Source organism: Salmo salar, chromosome ssa29 (genome assembly GCF_905237065.1).
Source record: "Salmo salar chromosome ssa29, Ssal_v3.1, whole genome shotgun sequence".
Taxonomy (NCBI): domain Eukaryota; kingdom Metazoa; phylum Chordata; class Actinopteri; order Salmoniformes; family Salmonidae; genus Salmo; species Salmo salar.
Window position 1 is genome coordinate 19008489 of NC_059470.1, and position 24239 is coordinate 19032727.

A 24239-nucleotide genomic window follows, 5' to 3' on the forward strand; every position below is an offset into this window, starting at 1 on the left:
TTGCATCGTCTGTGGACCTGTTGGGGTGGTATGCAAACTGAAGTAGGTCTAGGGTGGCAGGTAAGGTGGAGGTGATATCATCCTTGGCTAGTCTCTCAAAGCACTTCATGATGACAGAAGTGAGTGCTACGGGGCGGTAGTCATTTCGTTCAGTTATCTTTGCCTTCTTGGGTACAGGAACAATGGTGGCCATCTTGAAGCGTTGGGGACAACAGAATGGGATAGGGAGAGATTGAATATATCCGTAAACACACCAGCCAGCCGGTCTGCGCATGCTCTGAGGACGCGCATGCTCTGGTGTGTGTGTGTGTGTGTGTGTGTGTGTGTGTGTGTGTGTGTGTGTGTGTGTGTGTGTGTGACATGAGATCTTCTCTCTTCCAGACTCTTGTGAGAAACCGTTCCAGTACTCTGAGTGTGGCTCCCCCTGTGAGAAGCAGTGTGCACTGCAGGGGCAGAAGGCACTGTGTGCGGGGATGCAGGAGTGTACCCCTGGCTGCTACTGCCCTCAGGGCTTGCTGCAGCAGAATGCGACCTGTGTGCCCCCAGAGCAGTGTGGCTGTGTACACCTCCAACATCAGGCCTCAGGGAGACCTGTCTCTGTGATTGTGCCACAGGGGACCATGGTCACTATAGACTGCAGCACCTGGTAAGTGACTTAACTCTTTTAACAAGTGAAGGACAATCTATACAAAGTTTCAATATGGTACCCATAGTATCAGAATAGACACAGATAACAACAAGGAAGCAAAAGCCAAGAGAGAGGAACACTAAGATAGACCATTAAATAGATGTGTATTTTTAAAGCTACATTTTCCCCCTGGGGCCACCGTAGATAGACCCATACACAGAATAATAAGATATAGTCTATATATAGTTAAATAGTCTGCATAGCACAATTAGATGGTTTTAGAGGTAAATGTATTATGACTCTCTTTGTATTGTCTGATTCCCTCCCAGCCTCTGTCATAATGGGACGTTGCAGTGTGACATGCGAGAGTGTGAAGGTAAGACATATTGTTGTCCAGGGATCATCAACTAGATTGTGATTTTTTCCTGGGTGGATGGTCGTGGGACCAGATCATAATTACAAATAATTTGTAGACTGCAAATTGACCACAAGAAGCCCAAACAGATAAAACATTTGACTAAAGCATAACAATTTTGAGCCTTGCTTATATTTGTATACAGTCACGTCTCTCTATTATGCTTCAGAACCAATTTCCAAAATTATAATCACTTAAATCATTTACATTTTTAGCTCAGAAAACTTGGGGGGCCAATTAAAACCACTTACTGGCCAAATTCGGGCCGTGAGCCGCCAGTTGGGGAACGCTGCTGTAGTACATTGATTTCCTGTGTTTAGAGATAGTACTTTTTATGGATCTTAGAACAGTTTGAGTTTGACATAAATTGACTTTAGACCAACACTAAGCTTCATCCCTCTCCTACATCTCTCTACCTTACTCTTCCCCTCCCACCGCTCTCTATTTGGGTACCCCTCTAAACCTCCCCCCTCTTTCCTACCCTCCCTCCCTCCTTCAGTCATTCTCAGTGAGTGGTCAGAGTGGACCCCCTGCTCTCCGTGTGTGCCCGCCTCCTCCCTGCAGTCCTCCTCCTCTCCCCAGGGTGGCGCTGCAGCCCTGGTGTCTGTCCAGCGGCGCTACAGAGCATGTCTGGACCTGGACTCAGGCCAGCCAGTCTCAGGGGAGGAAGAGGGGGCACAGTGTACCGGGGAGCTGGAGGAGGAGAGGCTCTGCCCAGACCCCAATGCATGCAGAGGTGGGTGGTACTGCACACTAAGAATACGCTACACTCAGTCAGTACTAAACAACTGGCATGACTCTTGACGCTCTGCAGTATGATGATGATGATGACGATGAAGACAATGATGCTGATTACGATGTTCATGCTGATGTCATTTCCTGCCCAGACCTGTGCCAGTGGAGTGTGTGGAGTGTGTGGAGTGTGTGTCAGGAGCCGTGCAGCGGTGGGGTGAGACAGCGCCACAGACAGCCCCAGGCCTCCCCTCCAGGACCCCAGTGTCAAAAACAGCAGACCCAGACCAAGAGCTGCAACACTGGCCTCTGTCCAGGTACCCTTGAACCCTTTACTGGACATTTTAATTGGTTAACAATGTTCCTATACTGTATGTGCCTAAAACTTCTTACAATGTGGTCTTCAAGGAGACAGTATTGATTCACTCCTTCTTGTGTGATGTAGGCGAGCGCTGTGAGGACAGGGGGCGGGTCTACCAGGCGTCTTGTGCCAATCAGTGTCCCCGGAGCTGCACTGACCTCTGGAAGCATGTGCAGTGTCTGCAGGGAGTCTGTCACCCAGGTACTGGACCTATGACCTCATGTCACTGTGCCCCTTATAGCAGTGTGACATACTGGCATACTTTGTGACTTTCAGTGTGCTACCCTAACAAGAAGAGGATATCCATCCCAACCTTTTGTCCCCCCTCTTTCTTTCTCCCTTTTAATTTTCCCGGTTGTTCTCTCTCTCTCTCTCTCTCTCTCGCTCTCTTTTTCTCTCTCTCTCTCTGTCTCTCTCTCACTCTCCCGCTCTCTCTCACGCTCTTTTTCTCTCTCTCTCTCTCGCACGCTCTCTTTCTCTCCCTCTCTCTTGCCAATCTCTTTTTTCTCTCATTTGTCCATGGCTATTCTCTCTCTCTCTCTCTCTCTCTCTCTGTCGCTCTCTCGCTCTCTCGCTCTTTCTCTCTCTCTCTCTCTCTCTCGCACGCTCTCTTTCTCTCCCTCTCTCTTGCCAATCTCCTTTTTTCTCTCATTTGTCCATGGCTATTCTCTCTCTCTCTCTCTCTCATGCTATCTCTCTCTCTCTCTCTCTCTCTCTCTCTCTCTCTCTCTCTCTCTCTCTCTCTCTCTCTCTCTCTCTCTCTCTCTCTCTCTCTCTCAGGGTGTCGGTGCCCAGAGGGCTGGCTGCTACAGGACGGGGACTGTGTTGAGGTGTCGGAGTGTCGCTGTGGGGTTCCCATGGGCAACGGCACCCTGGAGATCAGCCCTGCTGAGAACGTCACACTGGACTGCAACACCTGGTGAGAAACCTGGTTAGGAACCTGGAGGATCTGGACTGCAACACCTGGTTAGGAAACTAGTTAGGAACCTGTAGGAGCCTCATATCCACACGGCCTCAAAATGATCAACACTAGAAATATCATTATTATAGGCCAAATCTTAACTTGTGTGTAACTTTTTTTGTACATATCTCACACTGACATCAATGGAAGTTGTATGTGTGAGTTACACATGCGGATCTCAAGTTTGAATTCGGCCATCTATCATTACTATCACATACAAGTTATTGCATACAAATTACTATGTGAGTACGGTTTAGTGCCAGATTTCACCACAGTCATAATCAGAATATGATTATCTGACCTGACTGATGAAGAACTGTAGGTAAAGTGACCTGTTGCATCTTGTATGGCCTATTTCATGGAGGCATGTCCTCACAGAGACAACACCTATTGTTTTAGTCTACCTTAATAGTGGGGCGACAGGTAGCCTAGTGGTTAGAGCGTTGGACTAGTAACCGAAAGGTTGCAAGATCGAATCACCGAGCTGACAAGGTAAAAATCGTTCTGCACCTGAAAAAGTCATTCTACACCTGAACAAGGCAGGTAACCCACTGTTCCTAGGCAGTCGTTGAAAATAAGAGTTTGTTCTTAGCTGTATTGCCTAGTAAAATAAAATTGTCTCTTGACGCACAGGTGCATCAATATAAATATCCCCATCAAAATCTGTAATTTTAAGCTAGAGATTTCAATTTTTTTTGTTGTTGCATGGGTTACGTCTCAATCCACCGCATCCGTCTGTGTTAGCCTTCCGCATCTGTGGTGGAAAGTGGCTGAGCTACATCGTGTTTGTCAGACCATGAGACATCCTGATAATTGTACTTCTCACGAAAACGTCTCTAGCGTCCGAACGGTTTGGCCTGATATGACCACTCTGTGGAAAGATGAGACTCTCACAAACACACATCTGTTCTCTGTTTTGCTCTACGACCCCCACAAGGGTCACGGGACACGTCGGAAGGTAACCCGGTACCAGTTCAAAAAATATATGGAAGTTTGGAGGTAGTTTTGTGCCAACAAAACAAAAGGGGTGAAATCTGTGTCCAAAAGACTAAAATATTTCCTGAGCTTTCTTATATCTCATTTATAGACACTTCAAAATCAAATAGGTTAATGATCCATGGTGTGAACATGTTAAAACAGTTCCATATGTTAGCTTAGTAGAACCCCCCCCCCCAAAAGGCTTAGACTTTTAGAGGTTAATTAACAATCTATCCCTCTCTACTCTGTCCCTGTGTGCTCCAGTGTGTGTGAGAATGGGACCCTGGTGTGCACCGACCTGCTGTGTCCCGTCTACGGCCCCTGGGGACAGTGGAGCGCCTGCTCCGAGTCCTGTGGGACGGGACAGAGGATGAGGATACGTCCCTGCAAGGACACAGAAGGGGGGCCACCCTGTGCTGAGACGGTCCACACTGAAACATGTGTGCTGCCCCCTTGTCCAGGTCAGTGACATACAACACATGATACCAAATAATATGGCTGGTCCCACACAGATGACCTGAAGATGGTCAACATTTAAACAAGTTGGAGTTTACCTGTTTGTTAGTTGAATAAATGATCTCTCTCTCTCTCTCTCTCTCTCTCTCTCCCCCCAGCTGGGTGTGTGTTGAGTGAGTGGTCGTCTTGGAGTGAGTGCAGCGCCTCGTGTGGTGGAGGGGTGTCAGTGCGTATCAAGACCGTCTTACAGGAGCCCCAGCCCGGGGGACAGGAGTGTCCTACTCCCTTAGAACAACATACTGCCTGTCAAACCAACAGCTGTCTACCAGGTAACACACACTGCACCAGGTAACACACACTGCACCAGGTAACACACACTGCACCAGGTAACACACACTGCACCAGGTAAAACACACGACACCAGGTAACACACACGGCACCAGGTAACACACACGGCACCAGGTAACACACACGGCACCAGGTAACACACACGACACCAGGTAACACACACGACACCAGGTAACACACAAGACACCAGGTAACACACACGGCACCAGGTAACACACACAACACCAGGTAACACACACGACACCAGGTAACACACACGACACCAGGTAACACACACGACACCAGGTAACACACAAGACACCAGGTAACACACACGACACCAGGTAAACACACACGACACCAGGTAACACACAAGACACCAGGTAAACACACACGACACCAGGTAACACACACGACACCAGGTAACACACAAGACACCAGGTAAAACACACGACACCAGGTAACACACAAGACACCAGGTAACACACACGACACCAGGTAACACACAAGACACCAGGTAAAACACACGACACCAGGTAACACACAAGACACCAGGTAACACACACGACACCAGGTAACACACACGACACCAGGTAACACACACGACACCAGGTAACACACACGGCACCAGGTAACACACACGACACCAGGTAAAACACACGACACCAGGTAACACACAAGACACCAGGTAACACACACGACACCAGGTAACACACACGACACCAGGTAACACACACGACACCAGGTAACACACACGACACCAGGTAACACACACGACACCAGGTAACACACACGGCACCAGGTAACACACACGGCACCAGGTAACACACACGACACCAGGTAAAACACACGACACCAGGTAACACACAAGACACCAGGTAACACACACGGCACCAGGTAACACACACAACACCAGGTAACACACACGACACCAGGTAACACACACGGCACCAGGTAACACACACGGCACCAGGTAACACACACGACACCAGGTAACACACACGACACCAGGTAAAACACACGACACCAGGTAACACACACGACACCAGGTAACACACACGACACCAGGTAACACACACGGCACCAGGTAACACACACGACACCAGGTAAAACACACGACACCAGGTAACACACAAGACACCAGGTAACACACACGACACCAGGTAACACACACGACACCAGGTAAAACACACGACACCAGGTAACACACAAGACACCAGGTAACACACACGGCACCAGGTAACACACACGACACCAGGTAACACACACGACACCAGGTAACACACACGACACCAGGTAACACACACGGCACCAGGTAACACACACGGCACCAGGTAACACACACGACACCAGGTAACACACACGACACTAGGTAACACACACAACACCAGGTAACACACAAGACACCAGGTAACACACAAGACACCAGGTAAAACACACGACACCAGGTAACACACACGGCACCAGGTAACACACACGACACCAGGTAACACACACGGCACCAGGTAACACAAAAACTTGAAGTTGAGCATGCTTTTATTTTCAAACTATACAGGTGGAAAGTAGAGACATATCATCATACATACCTCGTACACTTAATAACGTGCTATTGACATATTAATGCACACTTGTACTGAAGCGTACTGGTCCTATTTATTGACATGAAATATGTGTCCCTGTGCAGAGTGTCCATCCAGCCAGGTGTTCAGCCAGTGTGCTGGCTCCTGCCCCTACAGCTGTGAGGACCTCTGGCCAGAGAACCAGTGTGTATCTGGACCCTGCATCCCTGGATGCACCTGTCCCCCAGGCATGGTCAGTACGCTATTACTGAGTAACGCACATTTCAATACAATGAGAAAAGATGTTATGTAGTTACCAGGTCAAAAGATGACTGTAAAGGACACTAATCTAATCTAACCACCACGCGTCATCTATGTGTCACCTGATCGTCTTCCTTGAGCAGGTGCTGTACAAAGGATCATGTGTACCTCATGATGCGTGTCCCTGTTCTCCTCACTCCCTCCCGGGGACCCTGAACATGACCTTGGATGACCCCGAAGGAGAGGTGGCCTCTGGGACGGTCTTACAACACAAGTGCAACATATGGTAGTCAACACCTCCATCAGTAGCCATTTTTACACAGTTACTTACTAAAGCTTGTAGTATATCTTCAAAACGGTTGTAAAGATATGCAATCCAATTCCATGATTGGTAGATTTGATTGGGGATATGTAGCTAGCCTATTACATGTGTTAAGAAGTCATAGCGGTTGATTGACAGATTGTAAAGGGTGTCGTCGTAATGAGACCAAGGTGCAGCGGAGGATGTGTGTTCATCTTAGATATTTAATGAAAAAAAGGAGAACACTATACAAAAATAAACCAAAGACGACAGCAAAACAGTCCTGTCAGGAAAACTCTCAACAGAAAACAATCACCCACAACCCCAAAGGAAAAACAAGCTGCCTATGTATGACTCCCAATCAGCAACAACGAACTACAGCTGTTCCTGATTGGGAGCCACACACGGCCAACCAAAGAAACAAACCAACATAGAAAAATAAACATAGAACGCCCACCCATGTAACACCCTGGCCTAACCAAAATAGATAACAAAAAAAAAACTCTCTATGGCCAGGGCGTTATACAGATATACAGTTGAAGTCAGAAGTTTACATACACCTTAGCCAATTACATTTAAACTCAGTTTTTCATTTCACATTTAATCCTAGTAAAAATCCCTGTCTTAGGTCAGTTAGGATCACCACTTTATTTTAAGAATGTGAAATGTCAGAATAATAGTAGAGAGAATTATTTATTTCAGCTTTTATTTCTTTCATCACATTCCCAGTGGGTCAGAAGTGTACATACACTCAATTAGTATTTGGTAGCATTGCCTTTAAGTTGTTTAACTTGGATCAAACATTTCGGGTAGCCTTCCACAAGCTTCCCACAATAAGTTAGGTGAATTTTGGCCCATTCCTCCTGACAGAGCTGCTGGAACTGAGTCAGGTTTGTAGGCCTCCTTGCACGCACATGCTTTTTCAGTTCTGCCCACACATTTTCGATAGAATTGAGGTCAGGGCTTTGTGATGGCCACTCCAATACCTTGACTGTGTTGTCCTTAAGCCATTTTGCCACAACTTTGGAGGTATGCTTGGGGTCATTGTCCATTTGGAAGACCCATTTGCGACCAAGCTTTAACTTCCTGACTGATGTCTTGAGATGTTGCTTCAATATATCCACATAATTTTCCTACCTCATGATGCCATCTATTTTGTGAAGTGCACCAGTCCCTCCTGCAGCAAAGTACCCCCAAAACATGATGCTGCCACCCCCGTGCTTCACGGTTGGGATGGTGTTCTTCGGCTTGCACACCTCCCCCTTTTTCCTCCGAACATAACGATGGTCATTATGGCCAAACAGTTCTATTTTTGTTTCATCAGACCAGAGGACATTTCTCCAAAAAGTACAATCTTTGTCCCCATGTGCAGTTGCAAACCATAGTCTGGCTTTTTTATGGTGCTTTTGGAGCAGTGGCTTCTTCCTTGCTGAGCGGCCTTTCAGGTTATGTCGATATAGGATTCGTTTTACTGTGGATATAGATACTTTTGTACCTGTTTCCTCCAGCATCTTCACAAGGTCCTTTGCTGTTGTTCTGGGATTGATTTGCACTTTTCGCAGTACGTTCAACTCTAGGAGATAGAACGTGTCTCCTTCCTGAGCGGTATGATGGCTACATTGTCCCATGGTGTTTATACTTGCGTACTATTGTTTATACAGATGAACGTGCTACCTTCAGGTGTTTGGAAATTGCACCCAAGGATGAACCAGACTTGTGGAGGTCTACAATTTTTTTCTGAGGTCTTGGCTGATTTCTTTTGATTTTCCCATGATGTCAAGCAAAGAGGCACTGAGTTTGAAGGCCTTGAAACACATCCACATGCACACCTCCAATTGACTCAAATGTTGTCAATTAGCCTATCAGAAGCTTCTAAAACCATGACATCATTTTCTGGAATTTTCCAAGCTCTTTAAAGGCACAGTCAACCTATTGTATGTAAACTTCTGACAAACTGGAATTGTGATACAGTGAATTATAAGTGAAATAATCTGTCTGTAAACAATTGTTGGAAAAATTACTTGTGTCATGCACAAAGTAGATGTCCTAACCGACTTGCCAAAACTATAGTTTGTTGACAAGACATTTGTGGAGTGGTTGAAAAACGAGTTTTAATGACTCCAACCTTAGTGTATGTAAACTTCCGACTTCAACTGTACAGTACCTAGACCTGAAATACTGTACAGTGTTACATATCTTTGGAATGTAACTGATCGTCTCGGCACCCAAAACTAGATCTTGTGTGCGTGCTGGCCAGCTACATTTATGTACAGTATTTATGTCTGTCACATGAGACTATGTAATGGAGAGACTGTCAGATTCAGACGTGAGGTAAGTCATTTCATCTTTCAGCCCAGGGTTTTGATACACAGCTAATAGACTGAGGGACTGAGAGGCATGATTGTTTGATTATTAACTGCCTTTTTGAGTTTCTCATCTTTGGATCCTAATGTGTCAGGTATTCATCAATCCCTTTCTCCCTCTCTTCCTAAGTGTTTGTCAAGGAGGAGTATTCAATTGTACCGAGGACCCATGCAATGGTGAGTATAGATCTTCGACCATGTTTTAGTAGCTGTGTACAGTGTTGACCTGATACAGAAGCCAGTGCGTGTAGGAAACTAGAAATCTTTTCTGCCAGCAAGTGCCAGCATGTGGCATATGATAACATTGTAGTTTCCCACTGTAACAAAACTATCAAATGAAATGATATGTCCTCTTGTAACGGGTGTCGTAATGATTTGACCAAGGTGCAGCGGGAACGTGTATACTCATCTTCTTTAATTGGTTAAACGAAGGAAAAACAAACAAAACGCGTATACAAACACAACGAACGACACTAACAGTCCTTGTCATGTGCTCAGACACTGAACAAGGAGACAACTACCCACAAATCCCATGACAAAAACACCCCTCTTAAATAAGACCTTCAATTAGAAGCAATGAAGAGCAGCTGCTTCCAATTGAAGGTCAACCCCATCAACTAAACATAGAAATAGAAAGACTAGACTAGGACATAGAAATATACTAACATAGAACATTAACCAAAACCCCGGAACACTCTAAACAAACACCCCTCTAAATAAACATATATCCCAACAAGCCCCGAGCCACATAAAACAAACACCCCCTGCCACGTCCTGACCAAACTACAATAACAAATAACCCCTTTACTGGTCAGAACGTGACACCTCTTCTAGACTATCAACTACTGACTATCACCAAAGGATTTCAGTGCCCGAATCCCTCTGTGAAATGACCCTCTTTTATAATGGAGTGTATGTGTCAGACCAAACATATCTCTCCCTCCTCTTGCTTTCTTTCCCACACACTTTCTCTTCCTCTATGCCTCCCTCTGCCTCCATCACTCCTTCACATCCTTCTCTTCCTCCATGCATGTCTCCAGTGGACTGTGAGTGGGGTAGTTGGTCAGAGTGGAGTCAGTGCTCAGTGAGCTGTGGTTCTGGCCAGCGGAGCTCCAGACGGACCGTCTTCCAGCCTCAGCAATACGAGGGGGCAGAGTGTGAGGGCCCGGACCAGCGTACGGCACTATGCAGGGCCCCTGATTGTGGTGAGTGTCTGAGGTCTAGTATGTAGGCCCTAAGTGAGGGACTGGGGCTGCATTTCATTCTAGGGCAGTGTTTTCCATCCCAGTCCTCTGGGACCCCTATTCGTTGCACATAAAGGTAACTGCCAAAATAAAGGAAACCTCAACATAAAGTCTCTTAATAGAGGGTTGGGCAACCACGAGCCGCCAGAACAGCTTCAATGAGCATTGGCATAGATTCTGCAAGTGTCTGGAACTCTCCCATAAGTGTTCAATTGGGTTGAGATCTAGTGACTGAGACACACACAAACACACACCCTTTAAACCCCCCATTCTCCTTTCAGACACCTCTTTCAAAGTCACTGAGTTCTCTTCTTCTAGCCATGGTAGCCAGAATAATAGGAAACTGGGCATTTTTATACATGACCCTACGCATGATGGGATGTTAATTTATTAACTCAGGAACCACACCTGTGTGGAAGCCCCTGCTTTCAATATACTGTACATTGTATCCCTCACTTACTGGAGTGTTTTCTTTATTTTGGCAGTTACATGTATTTGTTCTAATGCAGCACAAACACCACTTGATGTTAAGTTGATTTGTTGAATCAGGTGAGTTGGAGCTATAATTAAACAATGTCACTGTCTCCCCCTCTCCTATTTCTTGTTCTTCCTACAACTCTCACTACTTCCCCCTGCCCCTCCCCCTGTAGCCTGTCCTGATGGAGAGAGATGGAGGAAGAGTGTATCGGAGGCTCTGTCTGTGTGTGAGAGGAGCTGTGTAGAGATCTACCTGACCTCGCCACTCAACTGCAGCGCCACCGAGGGGTGTGTGTGTAAGGAGGGGCTCTACCGAAACGCAGAGGGCCTGTGTGTGATCCCCGCACTCTGTCCGTGTGAGGACCAGGGGATGCTGAGAGAGGTACACACACAGACAAACAAACAAACAAACTAGTATGTCTATGTACACTTACATACACCCACAAAGTTACATCAAAGAGTACAATTATATGCACCTATGCACATAAACAGACACACACACCAGACACATACACCAGAAACACACACATCAGACAGGCACACACACACACCAGACACACACAACTAAAGGGCCCTACATAAACTCCTATCCCACCTGCACTGCAGATTGTACCTCCTTGTCTTTCCTCCATTGGACTCTCACTCCCATCCTTCCATTCCATGTCTGTTTACCTGCACTCCATTAAATGCCTTTGTGTGTTCATACATAAAGGAGGGCTAAGTAACGATGATGGATTGTTTGAGTGTGTGTGTGTGTGTGTGTGTGTGTGTGTGTGTGTGTGTGTGTGTGTGTGTGTGTGTGTGTGTGTGTGTGTGTGTGTGTGTGTGTGTGTGTGTGTGTGTGTGGTGTTCACACACAAAGGAGGGATGAGTAACGATGATGGACATGCCCCCTGGGCCACATTAAAGTACAATGGCCCACTATCAATAACGCAGGGAACTGTTGAAAGCTATTATAGTGCTACAGAAATTAACTGCACCACCTCTTTAAAGACGCATAATAGGAATATTTAATGAGAATATATTATAGGAAGGATTAATCATGTGATGACAGGGGGTCGGTTTCTCCTCTGTCTCTTTAGTTGTCGTGAATAATGTCCATGAAGATCTTGTAGAACTCTAGAAGTGTCTTCTCTTGTCCTTATAGTCCCATAAGCTCTCTTGGAGTGTGTCTCAAATGGCACGCTATTCCCTATGTAGTGCAGTACCCCATATGGCTCTGGTATAAAGTAGTGCACTATATAGAGAATAGGGTGCCATTTGGGATGCATAATAGACCTCGGGTTTCTCTGCTACAGTACAGTAGGCCTGGGTTATAATCAGCCACCTCAATCATTAGTGGCAATAGCACTGTAATAGCCACTGAAAATGCTATATATTTATTGTCGGTGTGTGTGTGCATGCGTGTGCGTGCATGCACGCTTTTATGCGTGTGTGTGTGTGTGTGTGTGTGTGTGTGTGTGTGTGTGTGTGTGTGTGTGTGTGTGCGCGCGCGTGTGTCTCACAGGCAAGCTCTGAATGGGAGGAGGGCTGCTTGGTGTGCCGCTGTGTGAACGGGCAGAAGCGGTGCCAATCAGGATGCCCACTGCTGCAGTGTGAAGAGGTGAGAGATAAGAAACAGCACTTTCACGGACATCTCAGTTATTCTTACTGCTGGAGAAATTCCCAGAAAACGGCAAAAAGTTTGGGGTGTTGTGTGAGTTACAGCCCAGAGCTAAATCGATATGAAAGTACTTAAACAAAGTAGTCAGTATTTTTCCCATTCTCAGTTGACTGTTTTCACGCCCATTAAATAACTGGGTTCTCCCTCACCTCCAGATTAAGAGGCTATCGCTAGTTGGCTATCAATAGATATCTCTCCTTGAAATAACTGGTTTCACCCTCCATTTTGCCCCTCCCTTTTTTAAGTAGCTACAAAAATAACACTTACCTCCCCTTCGTTTTCATAATTTTGTTGGTTGTTCTGCTTTTTTTGTGCAAGACAAAACATAACATGCCACCTGGTGGCAGACAAGGCACATAACATCCATGAACAACAAATTCAAACAATAAAAGACGAAACAATACTAACAAATAATTCACAAAAGCACAAAGGGCAATAATAGTGATATAGTCAGTTTGCCTCCTTTACGACACTGGCAAAGTTGTGATGTGAGCTTGGGAAGGAAAATTAAACAAAATGGGTGCATCTATTGGACCTGTATCGACCCTTTACAAGAAAACTCCACCCAAAAGCTATCTTTTGGTATTGGTTTCATTAGTCCATTGTTGATATACTGTAGTCCCTAAATGTTTTTCATGTCAGTTATCAAGTTTTCAAGATACTGTATATAACTTTCAAAATACAGAAATACAACTGGTATGAAGCATTTTGCATCATATGATGCAAAACGCATCATCATATGATGCAAAATGCATCATACCAGCTGTATTTCTGTATTTTGAAAGTTATATATCTTCAATACTCGCTGACATGTAAAACATTTTGGGACTATATCAATGGACTAATGAAACAAATACCAAAAGATTTTGGGTGGAGTTTTCCTTTAATAACTGGGGATCGCACTTACCTCTCCTTTAAATAACTGAGGATCAAACTTACATCCCCTTTAAATAACTGAGGATCACACTTACCTCCTCTTTAAGTGGCTGAGCTCAACTTCAGCCTCCCTGGGGCCGGGGCAGGCCTGGAGCAGTGCATTGTGGAGGGGCGTGGTGATGCACTTGCTCCTGTCAGCAGACCTCTCCTGGAAGATGATGATTTATTCCTGGAACAGCTTTATTCTATTCTCAGAGCGAGACATGATGGGGACTCAATTACTAAGCTAAGATAGTGACAAGTCTTTTCTCCTTTTCCTACCCTCTTGTCTGCCCTTGACCTGATCCTCCCTCTCCTCTTCTCCCATCCCCTCTCGGCCTCTCCTTTCCTCCCATCCATTCTCTTCTCCTCCCCTCTCCTCCCATCCATTCTCTTCTCCCCTCTCCTCTCCTCCTCTCCTTTCCTCTTATAACAGGGGGAAGTGAAAGTGGAGGAACCAGGCAGCTGCTGCCCAGTTTGCAGGAAGGAGTTCCCTGGTAAGAGTTCAACATAAACAATGCTTAGTCGTTCTCTTCCTGTATTTATAAAAATATTTTATGTGAGACAAAGTGCTTTAGGTCCTAAATTGCTCACAAGGCATGTACAATAAGACAGCATTTATCTCTTTCAATGTTGTATAATGGCACAGTTGGTGAGGGGGCATTGAAAGTCAATGTGCCTTTGGAGCTCTCTCTCTCTCTCTCTCTCTCTCTCTCTCTCTCTCTCTCTCTCTCTCTCTCTCTAGAGCTCGCTCTCTCATTCATTAACTCAACACAAAACCCTCTTTTATTTTCTCAACTCCCCATGCTGCCCCCATCATTATCCTCTTCCTCCGCCGCTCCTCTTAATCTCCCTCTCTCCCTTTATCTCTCTGCCCTGTCCTATTTCCTCCTTTCATCTTACCAGGGGAGCCCGTGGCGGAGTGTCGCCGTTACACGGAGGTCAGGAACATCACTAAGGGAGACTGTCGTCTTGACAACGTGGAAGTCAGCTACTGTAGAGGGCGCTGTTTGTCCAAAATTGACGTCATTCTGGAGGTTTGCGGATGCTGCTGGCTTTCACCCACTCTTATGCACTGGGCTGGGATGCAGTGTTGCAGACAGAAATGTAATATGTAGAGTGGACCTGATTCCTTATCCTGTAAGACAGAGAAAGAACCATGTCTATTCTATACAATACATTTCTATGGGAATTTTCTGTAATGTTGCAATAGGCCTCATTTGTGTGCTTTTTTCACCAGTTGAATGTAGAGGTATTGGCACTTCATCCAGAACAGAGAGATCCTAGACCAATCACCCAAGTGATTTTTGTTTTCCTCTTAAACTCCCGTGGTAGAAAAATAATGTAATGGCATCACTGTGAAAATGTGAGCAAGTAAAAACAAACATGATCTCAGCTAAATGTTTCACTACCTTCCGTTACCATGGTAGCTAAAATAGCTGGGGATTGGTGTCAGTTTCAGACTCGAACTCACACCTCTCTCACACGCACGCACCCTTCCTTCCTCTACCTCTCTGTCCCTCCCTTTCTCCTCCTTCTTCCCTCCTTCCCTCTCTCAGGAGCCTTACCTCCAGTCGCTGTGTGACTGCTGCAGCTACCGGTTGGACCCTGAGAGCCCCGTGCGCTTCCTTAGCCTCCTGTGTGACAGTGGGGAGAGTGAGCCCGTCGTCCTGCCTGTCATACACAGCTGCGAGTGCACCAGCTGCCAAGGTGGGTAGAGTACACTCTGACGCAAACATTGACCCCTGCTTATCACCTCATCAGTAGCCTCCTTAAACCTCCCCCACACCGACAAACAAACGCATAGCCTACAGTACATGACCAGACACTCACATACACACAAGCTGATGTGCACACACAAACGAACATACATGTGCAAACAAACACACGCTCACACCACACACACACACACACACACACACACACACACACACGCACACACACACACACAGCCCTCCACACACACACTCTCTCCCACCCACCCACTTCCTGCCAGCGACCATGCTGTTAGTCATGCTGTCTATCAGTCCATCACGGCCAAGCGTCACGGCCACTCTCTCTGTCACTCACACCCAGTTGCAGTCCCACTGTCCCTCGCTGTCTCTTCCGCTCTTTGTCATTCTCCGTTAATGCACTTTAAACGCCATGATGGCTGCATCCCCCCGCTGAACGTATGTTTCCGTTTCCCAACATGCATAATTCAATCAGGACCCCACTTAGAACAACCAAATATTGTAGTCATCCATAATCAACATGTCTGATTGCGTTAGCTAATTTGATATTTATATTTACATTTTAGTCATTTAGCAGACGCTCTTATCCAGAGCGACTTACAGTAGTGAATGCTTACATTTCATACATTTTTTTGTACTGGCCCCCCGTGGGAATCGAACCCACAACCCTGGCATTGCACACACCATGCTGGCATTGCAAACACCATGCTTTACCAACTGAGCCACAGGGAGGCAATTTACAGTGCTCAGATTCTTCAATAATATAGTTGGGATGGCATTGCCTGCTGACAGATTTTTTTATTGGTCAATTCCATGTTTAACATGTGTAATAAAATAATGTATGTAATACATTCTCAGTGAAGACTACATTTTACCCTACCCCTTTTTCTCCCCAATTTCATGATATCCAATTGGTAGTTACAGTCTTGTTCCATCGCTGCAACTCCCGTACGGACTCGGGAGAGGCGAAGGTCGAGAGCCATGCGTCCTCCGAAACCCGACCCTGCCAAGCCACAATGCTTCTTGACACACTGCTCGCTGAACCTGGAAGCCAGCCGCACTAATGTGTTGGAGGAAACACTGTGTCAGCGTAAATGCGCCAGGCCCGCCATAGTAGTCGCTAGAGCATGATAGGACAAGGATATCCCGGCCGGCCAAACCCTCCCCTAACCTGGACGATGCTGGGCGAATTGTGCGTCGCCTCATGGGTCTCCCTGTTGTGGCCGGCTGCGACACAACCCGGGATCGAACCCGGATCTGTAGTGAAGCCTCAAGCACCGCGATGCAGCCCTATCATGCTGACCACACTACATCGTGCGCATGTTTATTTTGTCCACCCACACCAGACGCGATCAGGACACGTAGGTTGAAATATCAAAACGAACTCTGAACCAACTACATTGATTTGGGGACAGATCGAAAAGCATTAAACATTTATGGCAATTTAGCAAGCTAGCTTGCTGTTGCTAGCTAATTTGTCCTGGGATATAAACATTGGGTTGTTATTTTACCTGAAATACACAAGGTCCTCTACTCCGACAATTAATCCGCAAATAAAATGGTAAACCGAGTTTGTTTCTAGTAATCTCTCCTCCTTCAGGCTTCTTCTTCTTCTTTGGACTTTATATGGCGGTTGACAACACACTTTAAGGTGTGTTACCACCACCAACTGGACTGGAGTGTGGACCTCAGTCCATCTTTCAATCACCCATGTGGGTATATGCTCCTAAAAACCAATGAGGAGATGGGAGAGGCGGGACTTGCAGCGCGTGACGCTTCACAAATAGAACCAAGTTCTATTTTAGCACCTGGCTACGCAGACGCTCGTTGACGCGTGGGTGCAATGATAGAATAACATGTATGTGTCCATTTATTTTGCAAAACACTCGCGCACACGACTCGGGTAGTGTGGTCAGCATGTGAGACCGCTGCGCCACTCGGGAGGCATGAAGACTACATTTAAGGAAAATCATAGCTGCCAATCTGTGTTACTCTTGATATCAATCAAATGTATTTATTTATAAAGCCCTTTTTACATCAGCCGATGTCACAAAATGCTACACAGAAACACAGCCTAAAACACCAAACAGCAAGCAATGCAGATGTAGAAGCACGATATATGATAATTTGGCATTGTTATTACAAAGCAATTATCTTCAATACCTCTTATTTCATGGGTGTGTTTGCATTCTTTTCATACACAGGGGGAGATCTGTCCAGACGCTGAGTGTGTGTGTATACGCCTAGTGTGTGTGTATGCAGAGGGACAGACAGACAGATGGGTGGACAGACCAGGTGTCCTGATTTCCTGTGGTCCATAGTCATTATATGACTGTATCAACTATCATAGAGTGCCTTCTGAAACTCTCAGATCCTTTACACTGTACAGTGTTTTGCTACTTTTCTAATAAATCCTAGTGGTTTTTATGAAAACATTTTCTGTTTCAATGTATTATTCTGTAAAATATATATATTTAAAGATTATGTAATATTATGTTTGCTGCTGAATGTGACATCTATACCAGTAGATTTGGTAAATATATGCACATATCCTATGCATGTCTCTGTGAAATGACTGGCGTGTAAAATTTAAACAAGAAATCTCAGAGAGAAAGAGAGAGAGAGAGCGAGAGAGAGCGTTTCACAACGGAAGGCAGGCTGGAAGAGCTCACTGGGGGACGCTTACATGAGACCACCGCGTGACTGTGTCCTCTCTCTCATCCTGACTAAATAAGGGAGTTGGAACGAGAGGGAGGAAGCTCGCCGCCCAGCGGTGCGCTATTGATCCCCCCTCCACTTCACATTACCGCCTTAATAAAATACATTAAAGTCTATCAGGACAGCATGTGTTATTGTGTGTGTTTTTTGTTGTTGTATTTAGTTAAGAGGATACTGTGTATCGGTTGGGAGAGTTGAGCGTCATGCTGTAAAATAACATCAAAGTGGATCAGACAGTACCAACAACATGCATGCTGCACGCGGAGCGCGCCCTTTGTCTATCTCGCACTTGTGACGAAAGGGGAACCCCACATCCAGTGCTCTTACATAGGCAGTGACGTGTCTGCTGGTCTGAAGACACTTCATTATGAGACAATTGAGGGTGAAGCCCCAGCATCCTTCCATGAAATTAACAAAGCGCAGTCTAAAAAAAAAACGCATTTTGTTAGAGGTGAGTCAACGCATTGGATTTTCGATTGAAATTTCACCTTTCATGTGGAATTAGACTCACAGCCTCACAGTGAATAACGACTGTTGTGTGTGCCAGTTCGGTTAAAATCTTAGCCCACGCAGTGATGTCATGTGGGTTAGCCTACACCTGTGAATGTAAATGCAGCTGCACCTGTGTGGACTGTCACAGACACCTAACCGTTTGACAACAGAGGCAGCTGTTTGGTTTAGCCTATTTTAAACCAGATGCTGTTAGCTCTCTGTAGTTCCAGCAGGCAGTTCTTCAGAATAGTCGCATATCTTTCCCTTTGTTAATTCGCCTGCGCTGCTTCTATGCTAGATGGGCTGAATTAATGTAGGATATTTATATTACTGACCACATAATTATCAAAATGATGACTATATGTAATGGCTGACGAGGTTGTCAGCCAATATTTCAACAGTTATATTTGCCGACGACGAAGGGTTAAAGAGGCGCAGTCGCCACCACTGAAATCATCAATGTTGAGCGCACAGACCACACTCCTCCAGAGCGATCACATCTCAACGAACTAGCACGGACGTTACCCTACGTTTTCTTCAACTAGACTACTGGTTTCTCTCTGTTGCTTCCATCGGGTGCCACGGAAACAGTGAAGAATAAGGCCAGGAGGAGAGGAAAAAAAGGACGCAACTATGGCAAAACCAAGGTTCCTTGGCAGGCTGACCGACTCCCCCTCCCCAGAGTCTGCAATGACAAATGACAAGAAGTAACCTCTCGTCTTGCCATTCACCTGAGAGGATATCATTTTTGACAGATCAAGGGACGTAAACAAACACTGGCTCCTCTCCTTGGAAACTGGAAACTGTCTCGCGATCCCCCTGGCGCGCAAATAAAGTGGAGGCTCATTTCTAGAACGCTACTTTTCACTTAGAGGTCCATCTCATGAAGTTACAAAAACGGAGGTCGAGGATTACAGTATTTATTATTCTATGACGAGGGCACAGTGAATGTCGTCCGTTTGTCGGGACTCGTCGACGTAGAGGTCAGCATCGGCGACAGAAAGTCCAACAACTCCAGTGGGATAGCGTACAGCAAAGATGCCAGTCCGAAGGGGTCACGTGGCACCACAGAATACTTTCCTCGATACCATCATTAGGAAATTCGATAGTCAAAGTAAGTGGTTTGATTATTGCATGCATTTTATTATTTGCGTCCAATAATCAGTTCGTGTCTATTAGCCTATGAATACATAGCCTAAACAAATTGGATGACAACCTTCGGTAACATAAGCCTACCACATTCATTTTTCTTTGCATGGTAAGAAAAATGTGACATGCTCTTTTGCAAATATTTGACAAATATGATGCAAATAATATTGAGTAATTTATTCTCTTGAGAATAGTGATAGCCCTACAACTCTGGAGCTTTAGGTTTTGCACATGTTATTATGAGGACTTTATGAGAGCAGACTGAAAATGGAAACATAACAAACGATGCTGGTATGACTTTATTGAGTAAAGTTAATAAACACAATGTTGCAAAATACAGCTTGCCTGTACATTTTTTAAATGGAATGAAAATAATCACCTCAGCACCATAGATTAAATAAACCATATTGTAAAACAAAGTCCAATCACTTCAAACTATGTTGACAACTTAAATTTCAGTTTTGCATTTCTTATGCAGTGGGTAGGTGACATGATATGTTAAAAATATATATTTGTGGATGTTTTGTACATTCAACTCTAATTCTATGCATACTGTATGTACATATCGAGCGATGCCAAGAAGGCGACTGACCAATCACATTGAACACAGGAGATAGCCAAGTCCTAGAGTTTACATTCACACTGTGCATACAGTACAGTCGCAGTCTCAAATCCTGCTGAGATTATATTATTTGGTCTCTCACGATTAAATGGAATCTGTTAATGATCAACAATTGTGCTCACAAAACAAGGCCCATATTTATTATTTTAAAGCTGCAATATGTAACTTTTTGTCCGACCAGACAAAATTCATATAGAAATGCTAGTTATAGATCTGTCAATATGCGTAAAGAAAATGTAGCATTTTCACACCAGTTTCCACCAAACAGACTTGTTGTGGATACAAATCAGTGCGTGATGAAGTAGTGCACACAAAATGTACTTTTTCGCTTAAGCTTTCATGTACTGAAGAACATTTTTAAGTTCAATGTGTTTCCAATTGTCACAAAAACTGTTGTGTTAAATAGCAAATGTGGGTAGGCTGTGCGGGTAGTAGGCTAGTCTACATGATGAGATTATTATGGATAGAATATTTTTATTTGTCAAAGGGCAGTCAAGCATCGATCATCATGTCAATGGAATCAGACCCTCGATATTTATTGGAAAGGAGCATCAATATCACCGTGCACTTTCACCAACCATCATAAGTTATTTCATCTGTAGCCATCTGTAGCCTGCATGCATTCCTGAGTCGTAGAGGAAGGACCGCACACCATATCATCGCATATCATCGCGTGACTCCAAGTTTACTGCGATATGATGGTTATTATATAAATGTTTACACATAAAGACGTTTCCACCACAATTTCTTGCATAATTAATTTTACAGACACAAACAAATGATCTGTCTGCATTTATACAATTGTAATGAAACCTCCTGTTTCCGTTACAGCTGTTGTGATTTTTTTTTAACGGTATTACTTTTTTATACGGTATGAAAGAAAGTCTAAGATGCGGTAGATCTGTTCTATGCGCGCTATTTCTATGCTTACCGTTCTTAAGTGTTGTTTTTGTGTCTTGAAATTTAGACGAACTATTAGAATTTTAGTAACCAGGAAATGGCAGAGTCATTTCTGCATATTGCACATTTAATAGTTGACTGTTAAATTTAAAAAGGAAAAAGGAAACATGTCACCTGATTGGAGCCATGAGCTTTCTGACCCTTGATGTCTGTATTTCAGTTTTGCAAAGTTTTGGCAAGCTTCAATGGACCTCAATGGCCTGCGGTGCTATCTTTGATGCAAATGGACACGTTTTTCCATTTGTAAATTGTCCCATAGATGTGACTTTCTTCCCAAGCATGGCTGATTGAGAGGTGGTAAACACTGGTGTCACGAACAGTCACCACATCACTGCCTTAGGGAAATTCACTTTAATCAGGGCCGAGAGAGAGAGAATTTGAATACAAATCGGATGTGAGTCAGAGGAGTAAAAAGTGAACAGGAATCAGCAATCAGCATCTAGCACCTCTGGCCTCAGCAAGAGCAGCCTGATGGTGTTGTCCACTCAGCCACAAACCACCTAGCCTTGTATGCCTCTTTTCTTGGTGCTCCTATGTAGTGTCCTCCTCCTCATACACTTGACTGAAAAGGACAAATTGGGTGCAGAGAATAGACCAATAAGCAGGATTTTATCATAGGGAACACTTTCCAAATTTACAGTTGCCCTTGAACCTTACAAAAGGATGAATATATGCCTTTTGTATTACAGTAGCCTATGTCTAATTCCGGTTAAGGACATAGAAATATTCTCAGTCTGCATGCACCCAGAGCCCAGTTTGCACATGTCTAGTGCCTGCTAAAGGGGAATCATTGACGTTTTCTTCCTATGGTGCATTGACAGTGTTCCATGCCAATAGTTGCTAGACATGGATAATTCACTAGATTACTGAAAAAATGAATGATCCCTAGGTACCTCAAGGAGCTGCTGCATGTTCCTAAAGCTTAACATTATCTTGGTCAATGTTGACTTTTGATATTGTTAGTACGTCTCTCCTTAAGTATGTCTGTGCTATTATGAATTGGTTTCACTCAGTTTTCTCAGTCAAAGCAAAGCATGAGGCTTTGATTTCAGTTTGTTTTATTATGTTATGGATTACCGCCGCTATGCGTTCTTTTACACTGACTGTATAAAACACCTGCTCTTTCCATGGCATGCAGTGAGTGCCAAAAGTATTGGGACAGTAATGTTATTGTTTTGGCTCTGTACTCCAGCACTTTGGATTTGAAATTATACAATGACTATGATGTTAAAATGCAGACTGTCAGCTTTAATTTTAGGGTATTTTCATCCATATTTGTTAGATTTTTTAAAAATGGAACCTTTATTTAACTAGGCAAGTCAGTTAAGAACAAAATCTTATTTACAATGACGGCCTACCCTGGATGACACTGGGACAATTGTGAGCCGCCCTATGGGACTCCCTATCATGGACAGATGTGATACAGCCTGGACTTGAACCAGGGACGTCTCTTGCACTGAGATGCAGTGCCTTAGACCGCAATGCCAACTCGGTAGCCCATATCAAATGAACCGTTTAGAAATCACAGCACTTCTTGTATATTGTCCCCCCATTTTAGGGGACCAACATTATTGGGGCAAATTCACTTACACTACCAGTCAAAAGTTTTAGAACACCTACTCATTCAAGGGTTTTTCTTTATTTTTACTATTTTCTACGTTGTAGAATAATAGTGAAGACATCAAAACTATGAAATAACACATATGGAATCATGTAGTAACCAAAAAAGTGTTAAACAAATCAAGATATATTTTAGATTTTAGATTCTTCTTCAAAGTAGCCACCCTTTGCCTTGATGACAGATTTGCACACTCTTGGCATTCTCTCAAGCAGCTTCATGAGGTAGTGACCTGGAATGCATTTCAATTAACAGGTGTGCCTTCTTAAAAGTACATAGTGGAATTTCTTTCCTTCTTAATGCGTTTGAGCCAATCAGTTGTGTTGTGACAAGGTAGGCAAGGTATACAGAAGATAGCCCTATTTGGTAAAAGACCAAGTCCATATTATGGCAAGAACAGCTCAAATAAGCAAAGAGAAACGACAGTCCATCATTACTTTAAGACATGAAGGTCAGTCAATGCGGAACATTTCAAGAACTTTGTAAGTTTCTTCAAGTGCAGTCTCAAAAACCATCAAGTGCTATAATGAAACTGGCTCTCATGAGGACGGCCACAGGAAAGGAAGACCCAGAGTTACCTCTGCTGCAGAGGATACGTTCATTAGAATTACCAGACTCAGAAATTGCAGCCCAAATAAATGCTTCACAGAGTTCAAGTAACAGACATATCTCAACATCAACTGTTCAGAGGAGATAGTCTGAATCCGTTTTTCAACAGGACAATAACCCAACACACCACCAGGCTGTGTAAGGGCTATTTTACCAAGAAGGAGAGTGATGGAGTGCTGCATCAGATGACCTGGCCTCCACAATCCCCTGACCTCAACCAAATTGAGATGGATTTCGATGAGTTGGACCGCAGAGTGAAGGAAAAGCAGCCAACAAGTGCTCAGCATATGTGGGAACTCCTTCAAGACTGTTGGAAAAGCATTCCAGGTCAAAATCCAAAATCAAATCAAATTTTATTGGTCACACACATAGTTAGCAGATGTTAATGCAAGTGTAGCGAAATGCTTGTGCTTCTAGTCCCGACTATGCAGTAGAATCTAACAAGTAATCTAACAAATTCACAACAACTACATTATACACACAAATACACACAAATGTAAAGGGATGAATAAGAATATGTACATATAAATATATGGATGAGCGATGGCATAGGCAGATGCAGTAGATGGTGTAGAATACAGTATATACATGAGATGAGTAATGTAGGACATATAAACAATATTAAAAGTGCCGTTATTTAAAGTGACTAGTGATACCTTTATTAAGTCAGTTTATTTAAGTGGCCAGAGATTTGAGT

At 44.4% G+C, this 24239-nt stretch overlaps 2 protein-coding genes across 2 annotated transcripts in view; both read left to right on the forward strand.

The window, feature by feature from the left end:
• The window catches only part of sspo (SCO-spondin), a 77972-nt gene extending 60163 nt beyond the window's left edge, over window positions 1-17809 (forward strand). The window contains 18 exon segments of the mRNA XM_014181106.2: window positions 382-646; window positions 958-1004; window positions 1543-1779; window positions 1931-2092; window positions 2221-2337; window positions 2917-3055; window positions 4340-4536; window positions 4690-4860; window positions 6543-6670; window positions 6822-6964; window positions 9473-9519; window positions 10383-10547; window positions 11237-11445; window positions 12571-12666; window positions 14078-14138; window positions 14548-14678; window positions 15201-15351; window positions 17579-17809. Of these exon segments, the coding sequence (XP_014036581.2) occupies window positions 382-646; window positions 958-1004; window positions 1543-1779; window positions 1931-2092; window positions 2221-2337; window positions 2917-3055; window positions 4340-4536; window positions 4690-4860; window positions 6543-6670; window positions 6822-6964; window positions 9473-9519; window positions 10383-10547; window positions 11237-11445; window positions 12571-12666; window positions 14078-14138; window positions 14548-14678; window positions 15201-15351; window positions 17579-17601 (2489 nt within the window). The 3' untranslated portion in view covers window positions 17602-17809.
• Window positions 17810-18310: 501 nt separating this feature from the next.
• The window catches only part of kcnh2b (potassium voltage-gated channel, subfamily H (eag-related), member 2b), a 295672-nt gene continuing 289743 nt past the window's right edge, over window positions 18311-24239 (forward strand). The window contains exon 1 of the mRNA XM_014181110.2: window positions 18311-19698. Coding sequence (XP_014036585.2) covers window positions 19623-19698 — 76 coding nt within the window. The 5' untranslated portion in view covers window positions 18311-19622. The remainder of the gene's footprint in view (window positions 19699-24239) is intronic.